Source organism: Thamnophis sirtalis, unplaced genomic scaffold (assembly GCF_051295495.1).
Source record: "Thamnophis sirtalis isolate CommonGarterSnake01/CBP01778 unplaced genomic scaffold, rThaSir2_p1.2 scaffold_4, whole genome shotgun sequence".
In the NCBI taxonomy this organism is placed as follows: domain Eukaryota; kingdom Metazoa; phylum Chordata; class Lepidosauria; order Squamata; family Natricidae; genus Thamnophis; species Thamnophis sirtalis.
The window spans coordinates 142,869,556-142,895,293 of record NW_028261384.1 but is presented as its reverse complement, the minus strand read 5'-3'; the positions used below and the strand labels follow the sequence as shown (position 1 = coordinate 142,895,293).

Below are 25,738 nucleotides of genomic sequence, written 5' to 3'. Positions count from 1 at the left end.
GTCCACAGATCTTAAAGCGGCCGAGCTGCAGGCTAAGCGTGGGCGCTGGCGGAAGTCTTAGGAGCCGGGCAAAAACGTCGCCGCTCTAGGACATCTCCAGAGACTCTATCAGTTGAAGAGATAGAAACGGCAGAGGCCCCAGTGGGAGGCCTGCCCGGGCAATCCAACCAAACGCGCGAGCGCCGCCAACAGGACCCGCCGGTTGCTGCGCGGGCTCCCCTCCGCTCGGCCTCTCCGCAGGCGCCGTGCCGTAAAGCGCCGTGCCGCGCGCGTCGGCGTTTCTGCGTCAGTGTCGCGCTCGGGCAAAGATGGCGGCGGCGATGGCAATGACTGGGCCGGCGGCGGGTCCGAGCCTCGGGCTGGCGGCCGGTTGCCCGGACTGGACGCACCAGGCGGAGAGCACCGGGGTGAGGGCGGGCGCCGGCGGGGGCGGGAGGAGGCGGCGGGGTGGTCCTGGCCGGGGTCCCCGGGGCTGACGCTCCTTCTCTTCCTCCGCAGACCACCATCATGGCCGTGGAGTTCGAGGGCGGCGTGGTCATCGGGGCAGACTCCCGCACCACCACAGGGTGAGGGGCCGGCGGGCGGAGGGACGGGGCTGGGGGGTCCCGAGAGGAGGCAGGGGACGGGCGGAGGGAGGGAGGCGGGCGGGGGTCCCGAGAGGAGGGGACGGGCGGGGGTCCCGGGCGGGAATGACGGCTGTGCCGCCCGCAGGTCCTACATCGCCAACCGAGTCACGGACAAGCTGACCCAGATCCACGACCGCATCTTCTGCTGCCGCTCCGGCTCCGCCGCCGACACCCAGGCCATCGCTGACGCTGTCGCCTACCAGCTGGGCTTCCACAGGTCTGTGGGGGGGGGGGTTGCAGGCTCTGCGATGGGGAGGGGCGGCAGGACCACCCTGGCAAGTGCCACTGATCTGCCCGTGGAAGCCCCTCTGGTCTGCCTGGGTTGGTGGGGGGGGGGCTTGGAAAGGAGGGGGGCTTGTGGGGGCTGCCTGCAACCCTCCCTCTCCTCACCCTGCAGCATCGAGCTGGACCAGCAGCCCCTGGTGCACACGGCAGCCAGCCTGTTCAAGGAGATGTGTTACCGTTACCGGGAGGACCTGACGGCTGGGATCCTGGTGGCCGGCTGGGACAGGCTCAAGGGGGGGCAGGTGAGGGGCAGCCACGTGCTTCCCAGGTTCTGGGGGGGGGGGGTGAGCCTTGTGGGAGCCCGGCCCTTGACGCTGCATGCTGCATGCCTCCCTCTGCCTACCCGGAGGATGTCCTGCCTGGGTGGATGGACGTCCATTTGGACCCAGGGTTGGCCTCGGGGACTTTTGTAGCAATGCCAACCGGCCACCACCACCCCGAGCCCTCCTGCTTCTGGCTGCTCTGCCGAAGGTTTCTCTCGCCTCCCTTCCAGGTGTATTCGGTCCCCATGGGGGGCATGATGGTCCGCCAGCCCTTCTCCATTGGGGGCTCCGGCAGCTCCTACATCTACGGCTTCGTGGACGTTTCTTACAAGCCCGGGATGAGTAAAGAGGAGTGCCTGACTTTCACAGCCAATGGTGAGGAGACCGCAGGGCCCGAGGAGCCCCCCCGATTATAGCAGTTAGACTTATATACCGCTTCATAGGGCTTTCAGCCCTCTCTAAGCGGTTTACAGAGTCAGCCTCTCTTGCCCCCAACAACAATCCGGGTCCTCCTTTCACCCACCTCGGGAGGATGGAAGGCTGAGTCAACCTTGAGCCGGTGAGATTTGAACAGCCGAACTGCAGACAGCTGAAGTAGCCTGCAGTACTGCACCCTAACCACTGCGCCACCTCGGCTCTAATTATGTCTCCGGAAGGGGCTGACTCTGCTTCTCCTGCCTTCTCTCCTTGCAGCCCTCGCCCTGGCCATGGATCGCGACGGCTCGAGTGGGGGCGTCATCCGCCTGGCTGCCATCACCAAGGACGGTGTGGAGCGCAAGGTCATTCTCGGCAACGAACTGCCCCGGTTTTCCTCCATCTGAGGTGGGGGTGGGTGGGAAGGCGGTGTGGCCCCCAGTGACCCCTGGAACAGCCTGCAACTCTTGGGGAGGGGGCCAGGGGTCGTCTTTATGTGCGTTTGGTGGGTATTAAAGGCAGAAATCCTAGCTGAGTGTGGCTGCTTTCTTTCGGTCCTTGCGGGAACGACATGGAGGGAGGGGGGCACTTTCGTTTACTGCCTGCCAAGAGCAGCCTCTTCTTCTGCCCTTCCCTCTGATGGGGTCGGAAGCTTTGCAGGGGACAGAAGACCAAAGCTGTTTCCACACACAGCATGAAGCCACCAGCAGCCTTTGGAGGTTAAAGGGGTCGAACCAGCCGTTCCCATTTGGGATCCTTTGCTAAATCGGAAAATTGGGTTAATGGGGGGGGGGGGTTTCGAGTGAACGCTTCTTACCCCCCTCCCCCCCACAAACAGCAGAGGGTGGGGGCCCTTTCTGCCAGTGTGCCCTTCCCAGGCGGGCTCTGCCTACTACTACTAGTGGTGCCCTGATTGCTGCCCAGCTGTGATTAGGTTGAGATAAGAGGGGGGCTCCACCCTGTTCTGGCAGAGGCTAGTAGGAGAGGCAGCCTTTTGCCTTTTTCGGGGAGGTGCTGTGTGTTTTCTGCCGGAGGGGGGGAGGGTTGGCTGTGTGCCAGGCAGCCTTTTCCTTAGCAGCTCCAAATAGCTGTCCCCACCCCCACCCCCTCCTTCCTACAGGCAGCCTCCTGAGCTTGGTTGGGGGGGCTGCCCCTCCCCCACCCCTCCCCTGCTCAGTGGGCAGAAGCGATTCCCCCCTTGAGGAGAGAGAAAGAAAGAAAAGAGGCTGCGGGGGGGGGGGTGTCGTTTATTCCTGGGAAGCCTCGGCCCTGCCTGCTGCCTCTCGGGACGATCAGCTGGTGGAGTCCCTCTCGGAGTCGAGCTGGTGGCGGAAGGAGACTCGCGCTTTGCCGCTGAAGTACGCCCGGCCGCTCTGCGGGTCGCCCTCGCTGCTGGTGGACGGGGTGGACCGTGCTCGGCCTGCCGCGACGTCGGGGCCCTCTGGAGAGGCTGCTGGGGGGGTGGGGGAGAGAAGTGAAGGCTTTGTCCGCCCCCTCTGCCTGCCTGGCCGGCTGGAGAGGGGACACCGCCCTGCCACCTTACCTTCCGCGGGCTCTCCCTGCTCCGCCTTGCCGGCCCGCCGCCACCGTCCGCGTCTGGCGCGTGGAAAGCAGCCGGCGAGCCTGGAGCCCATCCTGGAGGGACGGAGAGAGGCGCCAGCGGGGCAGAAAAGGTCCGGAGCCGCTGCCGTCCCGAGCCGCCTCTTTCCTAGCCCTCCTCCCCGTCTGGGGCCAGCAGGGGAGCGCCAGTCCTTGCAATTACAGGGCGGGGGCGGCGGGGGGGGGGCTGTCCCAGAGCAGCCGCGGCGCCACGGAGGGGCTGGGCCCCCGGAGGAGACGGGCCGCCCGCCCGCAGCGGCCGAAGGGTCTTTAGGTCTCATTCCCCGCCCGCGTGGCACGCTTCGCGCGACCTTTGGGGCGGCTTCTGGCTCGGCTGCAGCCGGCCCGACCTAGCCGGAGACTCCGCAGCCGCCCCCTCCTCCATCCCGGCGGTTTGGAAGGGGGAGGGAAGCCCAGCGCCCACCCTCCCCCACCCCGCCTGGAACCCTGCCCGCGAGGGTGGCGCCCGGCTGAGCAAGGCTGCATCCCACCCGCCCACCCAAGCAGGAGCCCCCGCTGCCCCGAGGAAGGGGCGGGAAACTCTGGCGCTGGGAAAGTGGCGGGCCGCCCATCTCCCCGTCCCCGCGGATTGGGACGAAGGGGCATCGCTTGGCCGGAACCTCCGGAGGGGGGAAGCGGGGGCTCCGTCAAGAACGGCCGCTGGCGGACGCAACGCGGGGACTCTCCGCGCACCCGTCCCCGTCAGCTGGCTTCCCGTGACTTCCTCTGTGGCCGGAGCGGCCCGGGCGGAGGCATGCGGGTCACTTGGCCGGGCGAGGGAGGGGCGGCGCTCTGCACATGCCCCGGGGCTCCTGCGTCAGCTGGGCGGCGCTGCGCTCGCTCCCAAAACGGGGCCGGCCCTCCTCCTTCCCGGGACAGGAGCCCATCCCTTTCCTCTGCTGCTCTGCCTTCCTCTTTGATTCTCCCGGCGGGGCAGCTCCGCTCCTCCGCTCCAGCCGCCGCTACTCCGCGGATCCGCCCTTCCCTCCGTCGGCAGGTACCGTTGGCGCCCCCTCCCCACGGTCCCGGCTTCCGCCAGTCCCGGCGCCCCCCCCGGCTGCGACTGCCAGGACCAGGATCCCTCCCGACGGTGGCGGCTGACTCAACCCCTCGGAGCCGCCCGCGGGACTCCGCTGCCGGGGGGCCGCCCTGGGGGAGGGACGGGCAGGGACGGACAGGCAGGCAGGCAGGGCAGGGGGCGAGGGACGGGCAGGCTCCAATCCCGATGGCTCCGCTGTCGGCCAGGCAGAGGGAGAGCGGGGCGCTGAGCCGCGGGCGCCGGGCTGGGCTGCCCACCCCCCCCCCCCCGTCTGCGCTGCGCGGGGCCATCCCAGCCAGTTTCTCGGCGTTGCGCGGCTTGGCCAACGGATGCAGAGGAATCCCCGCCTGAAGGCCGCCGTGAAAAGAACGCCCCGAGTGGCTGCCCCCCAATTCCCCGAAGGAAAGCGCAGCGGCTGCCTTGGTCTCAGCCTGAGCAGAGAGGCAGGGATGATTCAAGGTTTCCTGCCTTCCCCCAAACTCCCGGAAATCTCGGCGCCTGGCTTGCGCTGGTGCCCTGCCTGGCCTCCCAGCAAGAGCCTTCCAGGAGCTCCTCCGGGGCGTCTCTTGCCCAAAGCCTCCTGGCAACTCGGGCTGGCCTGTTTGAACTTGTAGGATGCCCTGAGGGTAGTGCCAGAGCTGGAGCTGGCACTGAAGAGCCCCAGTGAAGTTCCAAGATCCTAGGGGCCTGTGGGGGGGGGGAGTGTACCCATAGCCCAACCCCCAACCATTCCAGGGGGCTCCCAGTCAAGCAGGCCTTCCCTGCATGGGGCTGGTGGGGGGGGGGGGGGTCAGGTGAATGCAGCAGCTGGGAGAGTTCCTAGAGCAGTGTTTCTCAACCTTGGCGACTCTAAGTCCTGTGGACTTCAACTCCCAGAATCCCCCAGCCAGCATAAAGTCACCAAGGTTGAGAAACACTGCCCTAGAGCTCTGTCCAGCCAAGGCTGCCCTGGGGTCAGAGGTCAGCCTATGTGTCCGTCCCCTGCCATAGCTCTCCTTCGCCTGACCGGCCCTTCTGCCCAGTGTGTCCGCCTGCAGCCGGGCCCCCTTCCTGTTCAGAACCAGCAGCTGCCTTTTCCCCTTGAAAGGATTCTGGAGGCCTTGGAAGGCCTGGGCCTCTGCTGCCCGTGGAGGGGCTTCCAGGGAGAGGAGAGAGCGTGGGGAGGCTTGCCTGGCCCAGGACCACCTTCCTCCTTTCCAGGGCTGACAGGCCGCACCTGGCCGGGGAGACCTCCAGCAGCTCAATGCAGCCGGGAGAACCTGAGGAGACCGACGCCCTCCAACCCCCAGTGGCGGCAGGTCAGGCTGGGCCCAGGGGGGGTGAGGGGGATTTGGGGGTGGCTCAGGCCCTGCTTGGGGGTCTCGGGCTGAGCTCTCCCTCCTTTCTCAGGCCAGCCATGCTCTTTCCTCATGGCCGTCTACGAGCCCAGGCCGCTGCACTCCCAGGCCCCGCTTTTCCTGCAGGAGGTGCCCATCGTGGCACGGGTGGAAAGCACGGAGAGATACACTTGCGGCTCCAAGGTGAGTGGGGGCTGTCGGGCGCCTACCTGCCCATAAGCCTCAACCCTGCAGCTGCCATAGAGAGCCGGCCTCAGCCACAAAGCCCATCATCAGGTCTCAGGAATTCCCCGTTTTAGGGAAGAAACCAGCGGGGGGCAGCTGAATGCAGGAGGAGGCTTTGCATCAGAGAGAGAGAAGAGGGGAACTTTCCCTGGACTACAATTCAGGGTTATGCCCAGAAGCCAGTGGCTCCTTCTGCAGGTCCAGGATGGGGTTCATACAGCTGCAATCCACACTCAGCCCCAGAAGGAAGGAAAGGGTGGCCCCCTTCTGGCCCTTTCCCGGCCTCCTTTGGCCCCAAAGCCAGAGGGGGCCCGCTCCCCTTTCAGCTCTGGCTCCCTCAAGAGCCCCCCCTTCTGCCCCCTCCCTCCAGGACAAAGTGCCCAGTTCCTGCCCAGTGCACCACTGACTGCTGGGGACGTGGGGGAGGCGGTGGGCAGGAGGAGGATGTCTGGGGGGGCCTGTTGTCCAGCTTCCCTCCCCGGCAGGTGCGGCCCAGCACGGTCTACGCCCTGCAGCTCAGCCACGGACGCTTCACCTGGAGCATGAAGAAGCTATTCCGACACTTCCAGGAGCTCCACAGGGACCTGATGAAGCACCGGCTCCTCCTCAGCCTCCTCCCGCTGCCCCGGTGAGATTCAGGCGCCAGCGAGGGCCTCCCCCCCCCCACCAGAGCCAGAGACACCAGGCGTGTCCATCAGCGAAGGCCCCCCACCCTTAAGGCCTGCTAGGGGATTCTGGGAGTTGAAGTCCACAGGTCTTAAAGGAGCTGAGGTTGCACACCCGTTGTCAACCTTGGGTAGGGCCAACATATAGCAGTTAGCAGTTAGACTTATATACCGCTTCATAGGGCTTCCAGCCCTCTCTAAGCGGTTTGCAGAGTCAGCATATCGCCCCCACAGTCTGGGTCCACATTTCACCCACCTCGGAAGGATGGAAGGCTGAGTCAACCTTTGAGCCGGTGAGATTTGAACCGCCGAACTGCAGTTTAGCAGTCAGCTGAAGTGGCTGCAGTACTGCACTCTAACCACTGTGCCACCTCGGCTCTGGACTGCAAGCCTCCCAGATGCCCTCTGGCATCTTTTGTGGTGGGCGTCCTGGAGACCCAGCCTTCAGGGGGATTTTGTGCCAAAGTTGAATACCCCTCCCTCCCTCTCTCTCTCTCTCTTTCTCCCTTTCTTTCTTTCTTTCTCTCTCCTCTCTTTTTCAGCTGGCTGGTTGACAGAACTGCCCTGCTGCTCTCTGCACAGTCTGTGTGTTTCTCTTTTCTGCCCGGTGCCTTCTTTCCCTCCCTCTCTCGCACGCTCGATCCTTCATATGATCCCAAGCAGATCCCACTTGCCCCCTCCCCCCCCACAAAAAACCCCTGGTACAGAAATGCAGCCCTTGGCAGGAATTAGGCTGAATCACATGATTGTCAGCGGAATTTGCCCCGCGGATTCATGAGCCCTGAGCAGCCTCGACACCGGCACCCTCTTTTCATCGTGGCTTCTCCCACAATTTTAACTCTTTGGGATATGCAAGAGTTGGGTTCACAACCTGCTTGTTTGCCTTAAGTGAGCTTGAATTGACAAGCCACCATGCATGGATAGTGATTCGGGAAATCGATGCTCCCTCCAGTGCTTCGGTCTGTTCAAAAGTTTGGCTGATGAAAATCAATGGGAGGCAGCCACTTTTTCCCTGGGCAGGGAGTTCCATAGGCTAAGAGGGACACCTGCCTAATGTTTCCAGGAATTGGGGGGGGGGGCGGGTTACCCACTGGGCAGGGAGAGCCTGTCCCCAGCTCTGGGGGTGCCTGGGGTGTGGGCTCTGCTGGGCTCTGCACTCGGCTCCCTCTGGGCAGGCCGAGGGTGGGCTGCTGAGGCTTTCTCCCTGCAGATTCGTCCTGCAGGGCTCCTGGCCGGTCACAAGCTCCCTGGAGTTGCCCCCCTTGCCACACGGGGGCAGCGAGGTCTCTCGGCGCCCGTCCAGCAAGCAGGTGAGGCAGCCGAGAGGAGGGTCAGCACAGCTCCCTTCGCTGGGCTCCAGGGAGGGGCAGAAGGACCCCTCGGCCACCTCCAATAAGAGGGAGGAGGCTGTTTGGGGGGGAGGGAGGAAGCAGGGGTGGGTGGTGAGGGATGAATGCGGTTGCCAGGTGCATCCAGACATCTGGGGAGGGGTGGCAGCTGCTGAAGGGCAGCTTGGAAGGGTAGGGGGCAACCGAGAGACCCCCAGCAGCCCCCCTCCTGGCTCCTTTCCCACAGAAACAGCTGGAGATCTACCTGAATACCTTGCTGGAGATGAGTGCTTACCGGGACTACCACGCAATGGTATGGCCCCCTCCCCCTCGGCTCAGGGGTGGGTAGGGGGCTGCCAGGCTGGCCCTGGTTCCCGTGGGGACCCTCTGCTCCTTGCTCCACAGGCGGAGTTCCTGGACGTCAGCCGGCTTTCCTTCCTCCCGGAACTCGGCCCCAAAGGCTTGTGAGTCCAGACGGCTGCCCTTTGGCATGGGGGGTGGTGGGGGTGGTGCTGGGCCGGAGGGGGGATTCTGACCTGCGCTTGCCCCCCTCCAGAGAAGGCATGATCCTGAAGCGGTCCGGGGGCCACCGCATCCAGGGCCTGAACTGCACCGGTCATCACCAGGTCTGCTACCGCTGGTCCAAGAGGTCAGTCCCAGGTGTGGCAGGGGGAGGGAAGTGGGGAGGGAGGAGATTTTGCTTTTATTTTAGCCTGTCCCCCCTCCCCCCGCAGGTGGCTGGTGGTGAAGGACGCCTTCCTGCTCTACCTGAAGCCGGAGTCGGGCGTCATCTCCTGCGTGCTGCTCTTTGACCCGGCCTTTAGGGTCCAAGTGGGCAAGAAACCCACCGAGACCAAGTACGGGGTCCGGGTGGACAACAGCTGCAGGTCAGTCTGAGGGGGGGGAGGGCAGGACCGCTGACCTGGGCCCTTCAGCCCTGTGTTTGCTGGAGGGGGGGCAGCCGTGGAGGAGGAGCCAAGGAGCAGCGTTCTCTCCCCGGCCTCCTCCTGGCCTGCGAGGGGGGCAGAGGCGAGGGGGGCAGGCAGCCCACACCGCCCGCTGCCAGCTACTGGGAGAGCTCCCTGCCCCCCCCCCCGCAGGTCCCTGGTCTTGAAGTGCAGCAGTTACCGCCAGGCCCGCTGGTGGGGCCAGCAGATCACGGAACTGGCCGCCGGCAAAGGCCAGCAGCACCTGCAGCGCCACCGCCACGAGGGCTTTGCGCCTGTCCGTGAGGAGACCCCCGCCCGCTGGTGAGGAGAGACACCCCCCTCCACCCGCTGCCACTCCAGGGGCTGGGGGGGACGGAGGGTGGCCGGGGAATCACCCTCTCTCACACCGCGTTCTCCGGCCATGGCAGGTTCCTCAACGGAGCCGGGTACTTTGCAGCCGTGGCAGATGCCCTGGTTGCGGCCAGGGAGGAGATCTTCATCACGGATTGGTGGTAAGGCTGGCAGGAATCCCCACCCCCGCTTCGGACGAAGGGGACCGGGAGGCCTGCGCTGTGGCCCTTTCCCTGGGTGGAAGTGACTGTGCCCACAACACCGGGGCATTTGGTGGCCACCCAGTCTCTGCTGCTGGTGGACTGGGGAGGAGGGGGTTTGCATCTCCAGGAGCAAGTTTCCAGCAGCCAATTTTGAGGGGGGGGAAAGGTCCCTTCTGAAAGGCAGAGGAGCAGCCCCCGCCAGGCCCACTTCCTGCCACCCCACCCAAGGGAAACCTCCCCCCACCCCCAATTCCCCCAGGCTCAGCCCCGAAGTCTACATGAAGCGCCCGGCTCAGTCGGACGAGTGGAGGCTGGACCTCATCCTGAAGCACAAAGCGGTGAGCGGCCCCTGCGGGTTGTGTGTGTGGGGGGGGGGGCGCCTGGATGGCTTCCCTGGCCAGTGGGTGACCCCCACCCCAAATGCCCCCTTTGCAGGAGCAGGGGGTCCGTGTGTGCGTGCTGCTCTTCAAGGAGGTGGGGCTGGCCCTCGGCCTCAACAGCGGATACAGCAAAAGGGCTTTGATGCTGTTGCACCCCAACATCAAGGTAAGCGCGTCCCTCTCCCTCGGGCAGAATTCGAGTGGGGGGGGGCTGCAGCCTTGTCTTTCTTATTCCTCTACCCCCCCCTGCATAAATAACCCCCCACCTCCTCCTTTAGCCACCTCCCACCCAGAGCCAGCAGGTGGTGGGGAGGGGGGCAGTTTCTGAGCTGCAGGGGCTCCTGCATGAGACCCCCGCCCCGCCCGGTTCCCTTGGGCCTCCCTCGCCTTTCTCTCCCTGCCAGGTGATGCGCCATCCGGACCACGTCTCCTCCATCGTCTTCCTCTGGGCTCACCACGAGAAGTTGGTGGTGGTGGACCAGGCTGTGGCTTTCCTGGGAGGGCTGGATCTGGCCTACGGGCGCTGGGACACCCCGGAGTACCGCCTGACGGACCTGGAGGGCGAGAACGGCCGCGGTGCCAAGGTGAGCCCAGAAGCCGCCTTCTCCCTCTGGTGCTCTCTCCCTTCCCTCCCTCCCTCCCTCCTTCCTTCCCCCTGGCTGAATCCTGGGGTGACTGTCCCCCCCTCCTCCGTCTGACTTGCTCTCTCTTCTCCCCTCTGCTGCTGGCCCCAGAGCCCCCCCTCCCCCACCACGCCTCTCCCTGACCCTCTCTTTTGCTCAGGGTGGGGCCGCCCCTGCAGGCCAGGAGGCCCCCGTGGACCTGGCTACAAACCAGCTGCTCTGGCTGGGCAAGGACTACGGCAACCTCATTGCCAAGGACTGGGTGCAGCTGGACAAGCCGTTTGAAGGTACCGAGGGAGGGGGGGGCAGGCAGAGGCCCCTTGGGGTTAGGGGGGGTGATATAGTCTTCTCAGCTTCTGGGACCTGCGGGATTTGCTTTGCCTGAGAGCAGGTCTCCATGCTGCCCCCCCCCATTGGAAGGAGGGATGGGGGGGGAGACGACCCACTGGGAGGTCCTCCAGGCCCAGCCCCTGAGGAAGGGCAGCCCTCCTGTGCCCCCTCCCTTCTTCTCCTTTCAGGGTGAGGCTGGCCTGTGCTGGGGGGGAACTGCTTCCCCCCACTAGTTCCACAAAGTGACCCCCCTCCCTGCTCTGGCCCAGATTTGATCGACAGGTTCCAGACCCCCCGGATGCCGTGGCGGGACGTGGGAGTGGCCGTTCACGGGGTGGCTGCGCGGGACGTGGCCAGGCACTTTATCCAGCGCTGGAACTACACCAAGGTGGGTGGGCGGCTGGCCGGGCTGGGTCTGGCCCAGAAGCTGCAAACACACCTGAGCGGCTGGGATGTTTCAGGGATGCCCCCCCCCTGGTGGCCCCCATAGAGGGGGAGGCTGCCCCCCTCCCCCCCTCCTGTCAGGGCTAAAGAAGCTGGTGGAATCTGCAGGTTTCGTTTTTAGCAACTGGAGGTTCAGTCTCCATGGAGCCCCCCCCCCCTCGGTTGTTGTCTTTGGCCAAACAGACTCATAGAAGGGACCCCTGGTCTCCCCCTCCCCACTTTGCAGAGCAGCCCTTTGCAAAGACCCCCAAAGGGAAACAGCTCGTAAGATATTTTTATTCTTTTGCCTGCCTGAAAGGACCCCCCCCAGCCCCCCTGGGCAGCTCAGCAGCACACACACACTATAGCCCCTCCTCCCGAAAGGTGGCAGAGACCCCCAAACCCTGGCATCCGTCTCGTGGCTTGGAGGGTCCCCTCCCGAGCAGCCCTGCGGTTGAGGAAGAGCCCCGGTTGGCCCCCGTGAAGACCCCTTTTATCACTCCTCCGTATTTGGGGAGAAAGAAAACAATGGAGATCGGCTGGAGGGGGGGGTTCCTTGTGTGCTGAAAAAGCAGCCAAGGGAAGGAAGGGGCTCTGGGGCCGCTGACCCCCCCTCCCCCGTTTCTGCTCCTCAGACAATCAAGGCCAAGTACAAAGGCTCCGGGTACCCCTACCTGCTGCCCAAGTCCCCCCACGTCCCCCCGGAGCTCCCCTTCCTCGTGCCCGGTGCCCAGGCGGCAGACGTCCAGGTGAGGGCGCAGGGCCAGGCCGGGAGTGGTGGGGAGGGCTGGGCCTGGGGGCTTTTGAGGGGGGCCTCATCGTGTGCCTGGCTTGAGGAGGGGCTTTGACCGAAGGGGTTCCCCAAGAATATCCAATATCCTCCCGGCAAATGGGGGGGGATTCCTGTGCCCGAGCCCCTCCTCCTTTTGACCCTCAGGTGCTGCGCTCCGTGGACCGCTGGTCGGCCGGCCTGCACGAATGTTCCATCTACAAGGCCTACCTGGAGGTCATCAGGAGCAGCCGGCATTACCTGTACATCGAGGTAGGGCGGAGGGGGCCAGAAAGGGGCTCCATCGGAGAAGGTCCCCGGGGGGAGGGGGGCTTCATGGGAGAGGAGAGAAAGTGGGGAGCCCCCCCCCTTTGCCCAGGGCCCACTCTGCCCCTCCCTCCGGCAGAATCAGTTCTTTATCAGCTGCGCAGACGGGCGCTCAGTGCTCAACACCGTCGGAGATGCGGTTGTGCAGCGGATCCTGCTTGCCCAGAGGTGGGTTTGGCAAATGGGGGGGAGGGAGAGAGAGGCTGCCACACCCAGGTTGCGCGAGACGTCCTATTGTTACCGCCAGGTCCTTGTGAGGGGAACCCGGCAGGGGCCCAGAGAGCGGCCGAGCCAAATTTACTTTGTGGCAAAGGGGTTAACATTAGCAGAGTGGCTCTCTGCCCCCCCCCCAGCCCAATCCCCAGGGAGGGTCTCTCCTAAGCCCCTCTGCCCTGCCTGCGTTCCTGCTGAGGGTCAGCTGCCTGTTAGCCCACCACTCGCTCGGTGGCAGCCAGGGGCCAAGGCCTTTCCCGTGAGCCCCCAAAGGGGAGGGGCAGGTGCTGGGCTGTGGGGGCGATTCCAAAACCGCTGGGCTCCCACCAGGATCAGAGAGACTCCGGTCAACCCGTCTCTGGTAGCAGAAAACCAGGAGTTGGCGGCCCCCTTTCCCACCGAGGCTCCCGAGGGGAAGGGGCTGCAGACGCCCCCAGTGAGGCCACCCTGGTTAAGTGGTGCTTGTACGCATCTCGCATGGAGCCACACCGGCACAATTAACCTCTCTCTGTTATTTATTTCCTGCCTTTATTTTTACACATAACACAAAGCGGAGAACACATCTTCTTCCTCCTCCTCCTTTCCCCACAACCACCCTGTGAGGTGGGCTGACCCAGCTGACTTCCGTGCCTCGGGGGGGGGGGGGGACTGGGATTCACCTTCTCTAGCCTGGAGCCTGGACCACCAGGCCAAACTGGCTCTCAATGGGAGCCCCTCTGCTGCCCCCCCCAATATTTCCTGCTCAGAAAAGCTCCCCCCTCTGAACGAAAGGCCCCCCGTTGAAAAGAGCTTCTCTCAATTTTCTGCCAAGAATTCCACAGGAAGCAGGCAGGGAAGGGACGAAGGCAGGAAGAAACGCCTCCCACCCCCCATGTCCCTGACCCCCATGTGTGTCTGTGGGGGGGGGTCTTTCCCATTGCAGTGAGAAGAAGCCGTTCAGGGTCTACGTGCTGCTCCCCCTCCTGCCCGGATTCGAGGGGGACATTGCCCAGGGGGGAAGCAACTCCATCCAGGCCATTCTCCACTTCACCTACCGGTGAGTTTGGCCCCGGGGGGCTCAGGGGCCCCAGAGGCGACTCCCCCTGCCAAGGACAGTCAGGAGGGCTCCAATTCCTTCTCCCACTTCGCAGGACCCTCTGCCGAGGGGAGTCGTCCATCGTTTCTCGCCTCCAGGCAGTCAGTGAGTACCCGGGGGTGGGGTGGAGCAGAGTTGACCCTGGGGGCCCTTGAGCCCCCTCCTCACCCCCACCCAGGAGCGAGGCCTGGGTCTCAGCTGGAAGTGGGGGAGCTGAAGAGGGTCTCCCTGCCTTGAGGCGTGGGGGGCTCAGGGCTGCCGTCTCTCTTCTCCTCCTCAAAAGTGGGGGATGGCTGGAGGGAGTACGTCTCCTTCTGCGGCCTTCGGACCCACGGGGAGCTGCAGGGCGCCCTCCTGACGGAGCTGGTCTACGTCCATAGCAAGATGCTCATTGCGGATGACCAGCGCGTCATCATTGGTGAGTGGGGGGAGGGGGCGCTTGGGGGTGTTGGGCAGGGCGACCCAGGCTCCGCCCTTCACTTCATGGGCCCCTCTCCTGCCCCAAAGGCTCTGCCAACATCAATGACCGGAGCCTGCTGGGGAAGCGCGACAGCGAGCTGGCCGTGCTGGTGGAAGACCGGGAGCTGGTGCCGTCCGTTATGGGAGGGCAGGAGTACGCGGCAGGGAAGTTCGCGCTCAGCCTGCGCCTGGAGTGCTTCAGGTGGGCGCTGCGGGGGCAGAAAGGGACGCCCCCTCCCCCACTTCGCCAAGGAAGACCCAAAGAGCACGGAGACGGATAATGGGGCAGAAGGGAGGGGGGAGTCACAGGGAGATGACAGGAGGCCCCAGCAGATGGAGGGCAGCAAGATCCTCCTCTCCAGCTGCCCCACCCCTGGAAGCCCAGGGCTTTGGGGGGGGTTGGGGGTGGTGGAAGTCCTGCTCTTTGGCATCATGTTGCCCTTGAAACATCCCTGGCAGGCGCCTCCTGGGGGTCGTTCCAGAGGACGATGACTGCATTCGAGACCCCATCAGCGACAGCTTCTTCCGCGACGTCTGGAGCGCCAGAGTTTCGGCCAACACCAGCATTTACGAGGAGGTGGGTGCCCAGGATTTGGGGTGGGTGGAGCGAGAGGAGGACCTGCTATTCGGTCCTGCAGGCTTCCCTCCCAGAGGCTGAGGAGCCCCGGAGGAAGTGTGTGTGCGGAGGGGGGATCCGGGCCTCCCGGGCCAAGCGCTAACCCCCCTCCCCTCCCGCCAGGTCTTCCGCTGCCTCCCCTCCGACGCCGTCCGGTCTCTCCGGGCCCTGCGCGAGCACGTGGCGGTGGGCAGCCTGGCCTCGCTCAGCCCCGGGCGGGCGCGGGAGCGGCTGGGGGCGGTGCGGGGTCTGCTGGTGGGCTTCCCGCTGGAGTTCCTGGCCGAGGAGAACCTCCTGCCGCCGCTCAACTGCAAGGAGGGGATGATCCCCGTCGAGGTCTGGACCTGAGCAGCGCCCCCCCTCCTCCTCCTCCTCCTCCCCCTTCACACGTTCAATAAACACGCATTCCGCCCCCGCCTCCTTGTCCCGCCTCTGCTTTGACGGGAGGGGGGGGAGGGAAATGCGAGCCGGTGGGGAGGGGGCTCCGCAGGGCTCTGACCTTCGACCCTCCGCCTCGACTGAACGGCCGGCACGTGCAGCCGCCGCGCCTCTACCCAGCCGGCTGACTTCCGCCGGAAGTGCCCTGGAGCCGCCGCTCCTTCCGCCACCCCGCTCCCGGACGACCGGCGATTCTACGCATGCTCGCCTGCGCGCGCTCTTCCTCCGTGCCCCCCCCCCCTCGAAGGGAAGGCGGAGCGCCGCCGGGGGGACCGAGCTCCGCCCTCCCAGGCTCCGCGCGTGCGCAGTGCGGTGGCCCTCCTCAGGGCGCCGAGTCGGAGCGAGGCGGGCGGCGGGTCTCTCGGAGGGTCTCTGGGCCGGACGGGCAGCGCGATGGGCCCGTAGCCGAGCGGGAAGGACGCCGTCGCCATGGCCGACCCGGCCCCCGCCCGCAGCCTGGACGACATCGACCTCTCCGCCCTCCGGGTGAGTGGGCCGCCCCCGCCCCGCCAGCCGCCTCCCCTCCGCCGACCCCGGGCAGAAGCGCCCGGCCAGGCCGCGGAGCCTCTCCGGGAGTCCCCCGGACGCTGCTGGGGACGGAGGGCCGCCTCTGCCTGCGGGGGGGGGGCTCGCTGGAGGGGGCGGGGGGGCTGCGGAGGCCCCCGAGAGGCCTGGAGGGGGGGGGCTCTTCCTGGGGGGTTCAGACTCTGCGCCCCCCCTCAACTCCCCCCCCGAGGAAGCAGCGCCCGGTCTCTGGGGGAGGGGCACACAGGAGCCCCTCCCGTTGCCCCCCCGGCCCCTCCCCCAAGGCCCTCCCGGTGGGGGCCCCGAGGAGGAGGGGGAGCCCCCGCCAGGACCCCCCCGGGCAGCCCCTCCGCCCCCTCCCGCTGCGCCTGCCGGCCGAAGGGGGCGGCCCTCCCCCCGGGGGGCTCCTGCGGGGTCTCCGTCGGGGCCGAGCGCAGCCTCGGAGGAAGGAGCCCGGCCGCCCCTGCGGGAGGGAGCCGGGTGCGGGCAGCCGAGGGCCGGCCCAGCTCCGGCGCGTCATCCCTAGAGGGGAGAGCCGGGCAGGGGTGGCGCGGGAGCTGCGCCCCGGGGCCCCCGGGCGACTCTTGGCGCTTGCTTGGCCGACCGGGAGCGGCTGCCGCCAGAGCCCCGCTGGCCGAGGGGGCCCGTGTTGGCCCTGGGAGGGAGGGGCCCTCCGGCTGCCCTCCGCTTCTGGAGCCTGCTCTCCCCTCCCGCAGCACCTGCCTGGGAGGGAGGGAGGGAGAGGCGGCGGGGATGGACCCCCCCAAAGCTCTTTCTGCAGGCTGACCTTCAGGCTCCTCTGGGGGGGGTCCAGGGTCGGACTGCTCCCCCCTTTAGAGCAGGGGCTTCTGTTCATCTGAAAGGGTGGGGAAGGCCAAGGGCTGCTTGGCTTCAAAGGAAGTCTATCATCTCTTGAGCTGTGGGAGTGGGCCTTCCTTCCCTCTGGGGGAGCCTTCCTCTGCTTCCCTCCTGATCCCCCTTGGTAGTCCAGGGCAGCCCCCTCCCCACCCACCGCCCCGTCTGTTTGTGCCAGGATCCTGGTGTGGAGGGGCTGAGCAGAGCCTCCCTCCCTCCCTCCCTCCCTCCGCTGGGCTCTTCCGTGTCCCCAGAGGGCCCCTCCGCTGGCCGTGGGCTCCTGGCCTGATTAAGTGGCCACCGATGGAAATTTCCCCTCCCGTCCATTAGGGAGACTTGGGGGAGGCTGAGTTGGTGCTGCACCTGCTCTTCCACGCCTGAAGCTGCTGTATCTTTCCAGCGCTGGGGGGGGGGGCGCAGGCTGCTCTTCTCCCCCCCCCTGGGTGTCTGTGGGAAGGCGCTGCCGCCTGCTCCCGTCGCCCGGCCTCTCTGTCCGCCTGGGAAGGCTCTGGGTGCTGGGCTCCCTCCTGCCACCTTGCCCGCTTGTTGCTAGGGAGAACTTGTTGAGTGCAGCGTGTTGGCCTTCATTGAATCACAATCTCCCCTTCCACGCTTGCCCACGCTGCCAGCCTCCCCCCTGGACCCACCCGGCAGGCCCTGCCTCCCTCTGAGCCAGGCTGGCAGGGAGGGGGGGGGGGCTGCCCTCCGCAGGGCCACCGCCAAGCCCAGAGCGGGCAAAGGGCGTCCCAGCACCCGTCTCGTGCAGCCGTGGGGTGGGGGGGGAAGGTGAGTCTCCTGCAGGGGTCTGGCCGTGGTGACCGGCCTCCCTGCTGGGCCACTTGGGGGCTCCGGTCCTGTAGTGGGCCTTGGGAGGGCCCAGTGGAGCTCCAAGGGGCCCTGTGGGCAGCAGGGAAGCCAGACGGGGGGGCGGCTGTGGCAAGTGGGCCGGCTGGCTCCCTCCTGGCTGTTGGGACTGGGGCCTTTCAGCTAGCTGAGGCTCCCCACCCCCAGGGAGATGGGGAGGGTGGGGCCTCTTTCTCTGTGGAGGGTGGACCTGCCCAGACCGGCTTTTCTGTCTGCCTCTCCCTCTGCCCCCCCTCCCTCTCCTGGCCTGCCTGGGGGGGTGGGTGAATAAGCACCTGGTGGGAGGAGGGACACTGGCAGGGGGAGGGACTCCTTGACCCAGCTAAGAAGAGGCTTAAATGGGGACCCCACAGGAGGGGCCTAGTCAGGCGGAAGGGCTTTGGAAGGCCCCCCTTGCTTCCCCCTGGCTTAGCCCACCTTGGGGCAGCTGCTCCTGCAATGGAAACCTTCCAGAGCCTCTTTGCTCTCAGTGTTTCCTTTGCAGGGCCTTAAAAAGGGGTTTTTTGGCCTTGTGGAATTGTTCCTGGGGGGGGGGGGGCTGATGCAGGCTGGGCCCCTCCTCTGGCCTTCCTTCCAGGGTGTTCCTCCCTCCCCCCCTCTGACCCCTGGTGGGAAGGCAAGACAGGCTCCCAGGTGCCCATTGGCACTTCCAGCAGGAAGCCCAGAGCCCCCCTTGCCCAACCCGCCTGGGATGGGTGAAGCCGCCCAGCCCAGTGTTGCTGGCAGGCCAGGCGAGGTTAAGGAGGCGGCAGCGGTGGGCCTGGCCTCCAGCCAGAGAGTTGCAAGTCTGGCATCTGTGAGGGGGCCACTATTTAGGCCAGGGGGCTGTGTTGACCCCCCCCCCAACCCCCCTCCGGCCAGTCTCCCCTCCCTCCAGTGGCCATTGGGAAACGGAGGCAGCCAGAGGGGGCTCCGTTTGCCCCCTTAAGCCTGGGTGATGGGAGGCGGAAGCTGCCGGCTGGGCAGAGACAGGCAAGGCTGCCCCAGTGCTGAGCTCAGCCAGAGCTGCCCCCCCCCTTCAAGAAGGCTGCCATGGAGATGAAGGCAGCCACCGTGGGGGCGGAGGCTGGCAGGCTTCCTCCCCCCCCCCCACCAGGCACGATCTGCAGCCTCTCTGGAAAGGCAGGAGGCCTGGGGGGTGCCCCCCCCAGTGCGAAGTGGCAACAGCACAGCCCCTCCCCTCGAGGGGGGCAGCCGGCCGACGGGGGCCACGCAGAGTCCCTCGGTCCTTGGGAGGGAGGAGGGGTCAGCCCGGGAAGAGCCTGCCCAGGGTTGGCACAGCGGGCGTCAGGCCATCTGCAGAACTGGGTGGGGATGGGGAGCCGGCCTTGCCCGCTTTCGGGAGCAAAGGTTGCCTTCCTCTTCCCAGGGTGCCCCAGGCAGCTGCCAGGGAGTGTGGTTCCCCCCCCCCCAGGACTGGCTTGGAAGACGGGGCTGGGCCTTCCTCCCTTTCCTGTGGAGGACCTGTGTGCATGGGGATGGGGGCCCAGCTGAGTCCCTGGGATGGGATGGGATGGGGGTCCTCCGACCTGGGCTGCCCAGTGATTGCGGGCAAAGGAGAGGCCTTTCTGAGTCCCCCCAGCAGCTTCCATCCTCCCACCCCCCCACCCCCCGGGCCTGGAGTGGGCTGGGCTGGTGGAGGGAGGCCGTGGGGGGGGTGCCCTCCGTCCCTCAGCTGACTCACAGCCACCCCCAAACCCTCCCCACTTCCCCCCACGCGAGAGGGTTGAGGAAGCCCCCCCTCCACCACCACCTTTGAAGGGGGGGCTGCAAGGGACTGACCCCCCCCATTCCCTCCCTCCCCCCTCTGCTTCAGATTTCTTCCCTTCGGGGGGGGGCTGAGGAGGAGGGGGGTCAGCGAATTGGGGATGGGGTCTTACGAGCACTTTGCAAAGAGAGGCCTGGACTTGGCACGGAGGGGGGGCGGTTGGGGGATGGCAGGCAATAGAGGCTGGAGACCTGAAGGTGCCAGAAAGCCCCTTCCTCCTTGGGTGCTGGATACCGGGGGGGGGGAAAGGGGGGCTGGTGTCCCAAGGGCAGCCGCCTGTCAAAGAATCAAAGGGAGCAGCTGCACTGCGTTGTCTTGCTGCCCCCCAGGACAGAGGGGGCTGCCAAGGGAACTCTGCTGGGAGTTTGGGGGGCTTTGGGGCAATGGGCCCTGTCCTCCCTGGGTCCTGGGGGAGGGGTGCACTGGGACGGGGGCAGCTGGGAGGGCCGAGCCTCAGGGTCCCCAGGCCAAACATAGGCCGGGGGAGGGGCGGGGGGCTCCCTTCTCTTGGGGGTTCAGTTATGGGCTGGGGAGTCCTTGGCCCCGTGCTCAGCCGTGAAGCCTAGGCCTGAGTGGCGGCTGAGGAGGCCCCCCTCCTCTTCCCGGCTCCTCCGGACGATTCTGGCCGGCAGCCCTGGGCAAGAGGCCCAGCCTCACCTTTCCAGGGAGCCTGGATTGGGGTCGAGCCGCCTGGGCCCTCCCCGCCTTCTAATGAGCAGCTATTCATAGCTGTCCTGGGGGATCCGGCCCTCCGTTACCCTAGATTTGAGGCTGAGCTCCGCCCTCTGCAGGGGGACCCAGAAGGAAAGCGGGGCAGCTGGGGGGGGGGCTGGGGAGGCTCAGGGCAAGCAGAGCCTGGAGGAAACGGGGCCAAGGTGTAGCAGGAGGCCAGCTGGGGTCGCAGGAAGCCCTGGAGGGACAGACCCCCACAGCCCCTCCCCGGCTGCCATGGGGCTTTCAAAGGCTGGAGTCAGCCGGAGGGGGGGGGGGAACAGGAGATGGAGTCCCTGGGCTGCACCAGGAGGGGGGGAGGCGCCCTAGGCAGAACTGGTTTTGGGGCAGAGACGAGGACAGTGTCCGCTGTGGGGCAGCCCTCTTCTTTGGCCTCTGCCCCCCCCCCAACTGCCCTTCCTTGCTGTTGCTCAGGAACGGGGCCGAGACAGGAGGTGCCCCCACGGAAGAGCCTCTGCAGGTAGCTGAGGGGAGGGGAGGTGCAGGGGGGTCTCTTAGGACAAGATGCACAAGACTGCGGGGGGGGGGAGGTTGTGTAGGGAGCTCGCAGCTGTTTTGCCTCCCCAGGCACACAGAGGCACCTCTCACGCCCGGGTGCCACACGCTGGCATTCTCTATTGTGGGCACTTCCTGAGTGGGCAGCCTTGGCAGACCCAGGCCACCCCAGCGGGCTCAGAGGTGGGGCACCCGCGGCCTCTTCCCCCGTGTTGGCCGAGGCCTGGATGGGCAGGAGGTGACCTTGGCCTCCGGGCAGCTGCCGGGGTCTCATCCAGCGCCTCCTTCCCTCCGCAGGATCCGGCCGGCATATTTGAGCTGGTGGAAGTGGTTGGCAATGGCACCTATGGGCAGGTCTACAAGGTGAGTGATGGGGGAGCATGCGCTGTGGTTGGGAGAATCCATTTGTCAGCTTCCATTTGTCAGCCTGACACCATTGCTGCCCTTGTGACCGTGGGGGGGGCACACGGGCCAGCCCCCACATGCCTGAAAGGGTCTCCTGGGGGTGGGGCTGCCCACGGCTTCCCCATGGGACCCTGGGGGGTTCTGGCAAGGAAGGAGAAGGGGGCCAGGGGGGGGCTTGTGGTCAGACGTCCCACCCTAAGCTTCTGTCTTTGCAGGCCTCCCTATGGGGGGTCTTGGGGGCTGTGAGCCTCTTCCCAGCATCCCTGGGGCAGAAGCAGCCAGGAGGACCTGCTCTCTTGCCCCCCCCCCCCCAGCTTCCCCCATGAGCCCAGGACAGAATCGAGGGGGGGGGGCTGCGGTGGAGGGGGGCAGTGCAGACGCCTCACCGCCTAAGGGCTGCCCCCCTCCCTCCCCTGCCTGCCCCCCCTTGAGAAGCAAAGCCAGAGACTTTCTAGGGAAGCCACCAAGCAGACCCCAACACCCCCCCCCCCCCCCGTTTAGCCTTGACGGAGCAGTCCAGGGCCAGAGGGGGGGGGTCCTCTCCTCCTCTTTTTGCTGATCCCCACTCGCCCCCCATGTCAGAAGCATCCACAAGGCCCCTCCAGATGCTCTCTTCGTTTCTCTCCACACCCTTTTTAGGGGGGGAGAGGAGCAAGTCCCCCCCCCATTGGCCAGGGACCGTTGCCCCCTGAGAGGGGCTCTGACACCCCCCCCCACCAGGGGCCGCACCCCTCCCTTCCCCCCCTTCTGTGCCAGGGATGCCGGGGGAGGGGGGGCAGGGGGGAGGTGCACCAGATCGCGCTCTCCACAGTGAACGGGCGGGCGAGGGGGGGGGGCTTTTCAGCCCTGGTCCCTTTGAAAGGAAGCGGAAGGCGGTTGCCAAGCAACAGCTGCCCACGCCAGGCTGCATGGCAGAGAAGACAATGCCAGCACACGGCTGAGGGCAGGGGGGGGGCTGTAAAATCACCCCGTGGCTCTCCTCCTCCCCCTCCTCCAACAGTCACCCAACGGGGGGGCGGGGTTTCTGAGCCAGCTGCTGCCCAGCAGTGGGGAGCTGGGGGAGGGGTCTCCCCCTTTCTGCAGCGCTGGCTGCCCTTCCTCCGTAGCAGCTGAGGGGGGGGGCTGTAAAGGGGGGTGCAGATGAAAGCCCCCTCCCCACCCCGAGAATGGAGAGAAAAGCGGTGTCCGGCCTACCCCTCCAGCCAGGCTTTGGAGGGAGAGGCAGCCCCGAGTCCTCCTTTGGCTGGGGAGGGGGGGGCTTGGCCCGGGTGTCAGCAGGAGTCCCCCCTGGGGCCCAGATTGGGGGGGGCTTAAGAGCAAGAGGGACCCAGAGGCATATTCTGGACTCCCACCCTGCCAGTGCAGCTGACCCCTTCCACACCGAAAGCAGCTCCCCCCCCCCCCAGGCAGAGCCCCCTCCAGGAGGGCCATAAACTGCCTTGGTGGTGGGTGGCCCAGGTGGGGGAGCCGGGCCAGGAGGACTCTGGGGCTCCCCCTGCTGGCCCAAAGAGCTCACAATGCAGCAGGTGCCTGCAAAGAGAGCCCCCCCCCTCCCTCTAGATTCTTGCGGGGGGGGGGTGCCAGAGCCAAGAGCGGCTTATCCTCTGGGAGGGGGGCGGGGCTGAGTCCAAGCAGCTCTCGCAGGCAGAGCAAGAAACGGGGGTTCCTGCCGGGGTGGGGTGGGGGTGGGTAAAACACCTGGAGGGAGGGCCAGGTGGGAGGGCCCTTGGGGGGGGAAGGGGCTCAGAAGCAGCGTTTGGGCCCCAGTGCCAGGGGCCATGCAGGCCGGGGGCCCAGATGCAGCAACCACTGAAATTGGGGGGGGGACCCAGGCGGCCTTAGAGCAGAGCAGGGAGCAGCAGGAGCCCCTGCCCAGGAGGGGCCACACTTTCCCCAGGGCTTCTGGGGCGCCCCAGAGCGGAGGGAGCGTGGGGGGGGGGGCTGAAGAGGCAGAGGGCCACCGGCTGACTCCCCCTCTCCTCCTCCTCCTCCTCTGCCAGGGCCGCCATGTCAAGACCGGGCAGTTGGCTGCCATCAAAGTCATGGACGTCACTGAGGTAGGTGCTGGATCGGCCTCCCTCTCCCCGGGGCCGGAAGGCGGGCAGAGCCACCCTGAGCCAGCCGGGGGAAGGGGCCGGACGCCCACGTGGGAGGGTGGTCTGTGCTCTTCTGATTCGGCCTCCCCCTTGCCTGCCTGCCCGCCTGAAAGGACGAAGAGGAGGAGATCAAGCAGGAGATCAACATGCTCAAGAAATACTCCCACCACCGCAACATCGCCACCTACTACGGGGCCTTCGTTAAGAAGAGCCCCCCGGGAACGACGACCAGCTCTGGGTGAGGCCGGTGGGGGTTCCCCGAGAGCAGCCGGCGGCCGGCCGAGTGCGCTGTGGCGGCAGCCCTGACCTCCCCCGCCTGCTTCTCCCCAGCTGGTGATGGAGTTTTGCGGGGCGGGCTCCGTGACGGACCTGGTGAAGAACACCAAGGGGAACGCCCTGAAGGAAGACTGCATCGCCTACATCTGCCGGGAGATCCTGCGGGTGAGGAGGGGCTCCTGCGCCTGGGGGGTGGGGGGCTGGGGGAAAGCACCCCCCCCCTGCACAAGGCCTCATCTCCTGCCTCTCTTCTCCCCCCCCCCCCCCAGGGACTGGCTCACCTCCACGCGCACAAGGTCATCCACCGGACATCAAGGGGCAGAACGTGCTGCTGACGGAGAACGCGGAAGTGAAGCTGGGTAGGTGGGCTGCCGTGGCTCCAGCAGTTCCAGAGCCCCAAACCCTGCAGGGCCCCAACACGTTTCCACGGAGAGCGAGTGCCAGAACTGAAGCCCCGGATTGGGCATCATCTCCTCTCCAGATCCCCCCCCCCTTTCTCTCCTTATCTGGGCTCTTGTGGATTTCTGGACTGCGGGACCATGGGGGGGGGGGAGAGGGCTGCAACCTCCCAGAGGCCCCTGGCAGAGGAAAAGCTTGTGGGGCTGGGTCTCGCCTGATGGGGCTCCTGGCCGGTTGTTCCTTTGAATTGTGGTGGGGTCCCTCACCCCAGAAACTGCACCGGGGATGAAGCTGCTCTTGTTACCTCTGGCTTCCTGTAGTTGACTTTGGGTGAGTGCCCAGCTGGACCGCACGGTGGGGCGTCGGAACACGTTCATCGGGACCCCTTACTGGATGGCACCAGAAGTGATCGCCTGCGATGAAAACCCTGATGCCACCTACGACTACAGGGTGGGTCTCCAGGGAACCAGAGGGGCCTGGGGGGGGGGCAGGGGACTTGGGGAGAAGCTGGCGAGCGCAAAGGATCAAGGGAGCAAGGGGGAGACGTGGCTGCCTGGACCAGGGTTCAACACCACTCGCAGAGCTGCCATCATACACGAGCTTAGCATTTGCCAACTGTCAGTCTGCCATGAACTGGTGGGGGGGGGGAGGAGGGAGGGATCTGGCTGGTCCGGGGGGGGGGGAAGGCTGCAGACTCACTGTACAGTCCAGACACACCACCTCGAGATCAAAGCTTGCATCAGCCAACCAGCCCCTCAGCATTGGTTCAAGTATAATTGGGAGGACAAAGGACCAGGGAGGAGGAGAGGGGCTCTACAGGAAACCAGGGAAGTTTGGCGCGTGGACTTCAGTTCTGGTTTTGCTCTACTGTCATCCGCTTGGCTTAAAGTACACTTTTCGCTACAACTGGAGTCGAGGGTCTCTCGTAAATACGGAAGCAAATTGGAGTAGATCTGACACCCCCCCTCTCTCCTCCTCCTCCCTCTCTGCAGAGTGACATCTGGTCCCTGGGGATCACGGCCATTGAGATGGCGGAAGGAGCTCCTCGTGAGTGTCTGCGTCAACATATCGGGGCCCTGGCTTTTCCAGGGAGGGATGGGGCCCGTCAACCCTGGCTCTGCTCACCTCTCCTCCTCTTGCAGCCCTGTGTGACATGCACCCCATGCGCGCTCTCTTCCTCATCCCGCGCAATCCTCCACCCAAGCTGAAGTCCAAGAAATGGTACGTCTTCCTGTGGGCAGCGGAGGAGGCAGCGAGGGATGGGAATCCTTGGTCTTGTCCAAGATGGGAGCCCCGGTTCCTTCCCTCCGGAGGGGTGGGGGAGGGTGCAAGGAGGGGGAGGCCACAAGGGTCTGGCCGTGATCACCATGCCTGACGGAGAGCCTTCCAGCTCTGGGAACGGCCGAGTTGGGCTTACGGGTGCCAGCCTCCCTTGCCCCTCGGGCGTGGGGGCTGGGGAGCAGTGTATAACCGCAGCCCGTTGCTCCCGCTCTGGGGCAGGTCCAAGAAGTTCATCGACTTCATTGACAACTGCCTGGTTCAAGCCTACCCCAACCGCCCCCCCACTGAGCAGCTGCTCAAGTTCCCCCTTCATCCGCGACCAGCCACTGAGCGGCAGGTCCGCATCCAGCTCAAGGACCACATCGACCGCACCCGCAAGAAGAGAGGGAGAAGGGTAAGTGGGGTGGGGTGGGGTGGGGGGTCTGGCTCCCGGACAGGCAGGCGGGGTGGGGGGGATCTGGACCTGCACCGAGACGCCTCTTGCTATTCCCTCCGGCAGACGAGACGGAGTACGAGTACAGCGGCAGTGAGGAAGAGGACGATGGGCGCGGTGAGGAAGGAGAGCCGAGGTACGGAGGGCAGAGGGGTGGGGTCCGCTCTTTCTGACCCTCCCTGGGAAGGAGCCCCCGACGTGCCTCTGGGCAGCCAGGTGAGCCCCTCTCTGCAACCCTCCCCCCCCCCCAGCTCCATCATGAATGTCCCCGGGGAGTCCACCCTGCGGAGGGAGTTCCTCCGCCTGCAGCAGGAGAACAAGAGCAACTCGGAGGCTCTGAAGCTGCAGCAGCAACTGGCCGCCCAGCACCGCGACTCCGAGGCCCATATCAAACACCTGCTGCACCAGCGCCAGCGCCGCATCGAGGAGCAGAAGGAAGAGCGCCGGCGAGTGGAAGAGGTGCGCCAGAGGCTCCCCCCCCCCGGCTGTTTCATGGTTGGCCCCGGTGGCGTCGAGAGCCCGCCAGGCCCCCTGCGCCCACTTACCACCCGCTCCCCCCCTCCCTCCGTCCACAGCAGCAGCGCCGGGAGCGAGAGCAGCGGAAGCTTCAGGGCAAGGAGCACCAGCGGCGCCTGGAGGACCTGCAAGTGATGCGCCGGGAGGAGGAGCGGCGGCAGGCGGAGCGGGAGCAG

At 66.2% G+C, this 25,738-nt stretch overlaps 3 protein-coding genes across 3 annotated transcripts; all 3 read left to right on the top strand.

The window, feature by feature from the left end:
* The first annotated feature begins 276 nt into the window (after positions 1-276).
* PSMB6 (proteasome 20S subunit beta 6) lies at positions 277-2,123 on the top strand. The gene is made up of 6 exons (XM_087714334.1): positions 277-407; positions 499-566; positions 712-843; positions 1,024-1,153; positions 1,405-1,549; positions 1,868-2,123. The coding sequence occupies exons 1-6, from the start codon at positions 309-311 to the stop codon at positions 1,993-1,995; spliced, it is 702 nt and encodes a 233-aa protein (XP_087570460.1). The 5' UTR covers positions 277-308; the 3' UTR covers positions 1,996-2,123.
* A 1,620-nt stretch (positions 2,124-3,743) lies between these two features.
* Positions 3,744-14,889, top strand: PLD2 (phospholipase D2). Its single transcript, XM_014075597.2, has 25 exons — positions 3,744-4,184; positions 5,427-5,524; positions 5,616-5,746; positions 6,274-6,416; positions 7,664-7,763; positions 8,029-8,094; positions 8,187-8,245; positions 8,338-8,430; positions 8,516-8,668; positions 8,882-9,031; positions 9,139-9,222; positions 9,524-9,602; positions 9,700-9,810; positions 10,049-10,228; positions 10,428-10,554; positions 10,867-10,985; positions 11,656-11,769; positions 11,958-12,062; positions 12,196-12,284; positions 13,252-13,365; positions 13,460-13,509; positions 13,688-13,822; positions 13,912-14,065; positions 14,323-14,440; positions 14,603-14,889. Exons 2-25 carry the CDS (start codon positions 5,470-5,472, stop codon positions 14,825-14,827), a joined length of 2,754 nt encoding a protein of 917 aa, XP_013931072.2. The 5' UTR covers positions 3,744-4,184; positions 5,427-5,469; the 3' UTR covers positions 14,828-14,889.
* A 311-nt stretch (positions 14,890-15,200) lies between these two features.
* MINK1 (misshapen like kinase 1) lies at positions 15,201-25,738 on the top strand (the record flags this gene model as incomplete). Its single annotated transcript, XM_087714333.1, is given in 16 exon segments — positions 15,201-15,403; positions 20,454-20,519; positions 22,562-22,618; positions 22,771-22,864; positions 22,867-22,895; positions 22,988-23,098; positions 23,203-23,236; positions 23,239-23,292; positions 23,653-23,661; positions 23,664-23,782; positions 24,325-24,379; positions 24,475-24,553; positions 24,833-25,026; positions 25,113-25,182; positions 25,298-25,505; positions 25,622-25,738. Coding segments are annotated over 16 exon segments (1,353 nt in total), but the record flags the coding sequence as incomplete, so codon positions are not given.

Coding starts and splice junctions, on each gene's coding strand:
- PSMB6 (XM_087714334.1), top strand. CDS start 309: ATGGCGGCGGCGATGGCAATGACTGGGCCGGCGGCGGGTCCGAGCCTC. Junction 567..711: donor GACTCCCGCACCACCACAGG/GTGAGGGGCCGG, acceptor TGCCGCCCGCAG/GTCCTACATCGCCAACCGAG. Junction 1,154..1,404: donor ACAGGCTCAAGGGGGGGCAG/GTGAGGGGCAGC, acceptor CCTCCCTTCCAG/GTGTATTCGGTCCCCATGGG.
- PLD2 (XM_014075597.2), top strand. CDS start 5,470: ATGCAGCCGGGAGAACCTGAGGAGACCGACGCCCTCCAACCCCCAGTG. Junction 12,063..12,195: donor GGCATTACCTGTACATCGAG/GTAGGGCGGAGG, acceptor TCCCTCCGGCAG/AATCAGTTCTTTATCAGCTG. Junction 13,366..13,459: donor ATTCTCCACTTCACCTACCG/GTGAGTTTGGCC, acceptor CCCACTTCGCAG/GACCCTCTGCCGAGGGGAGT.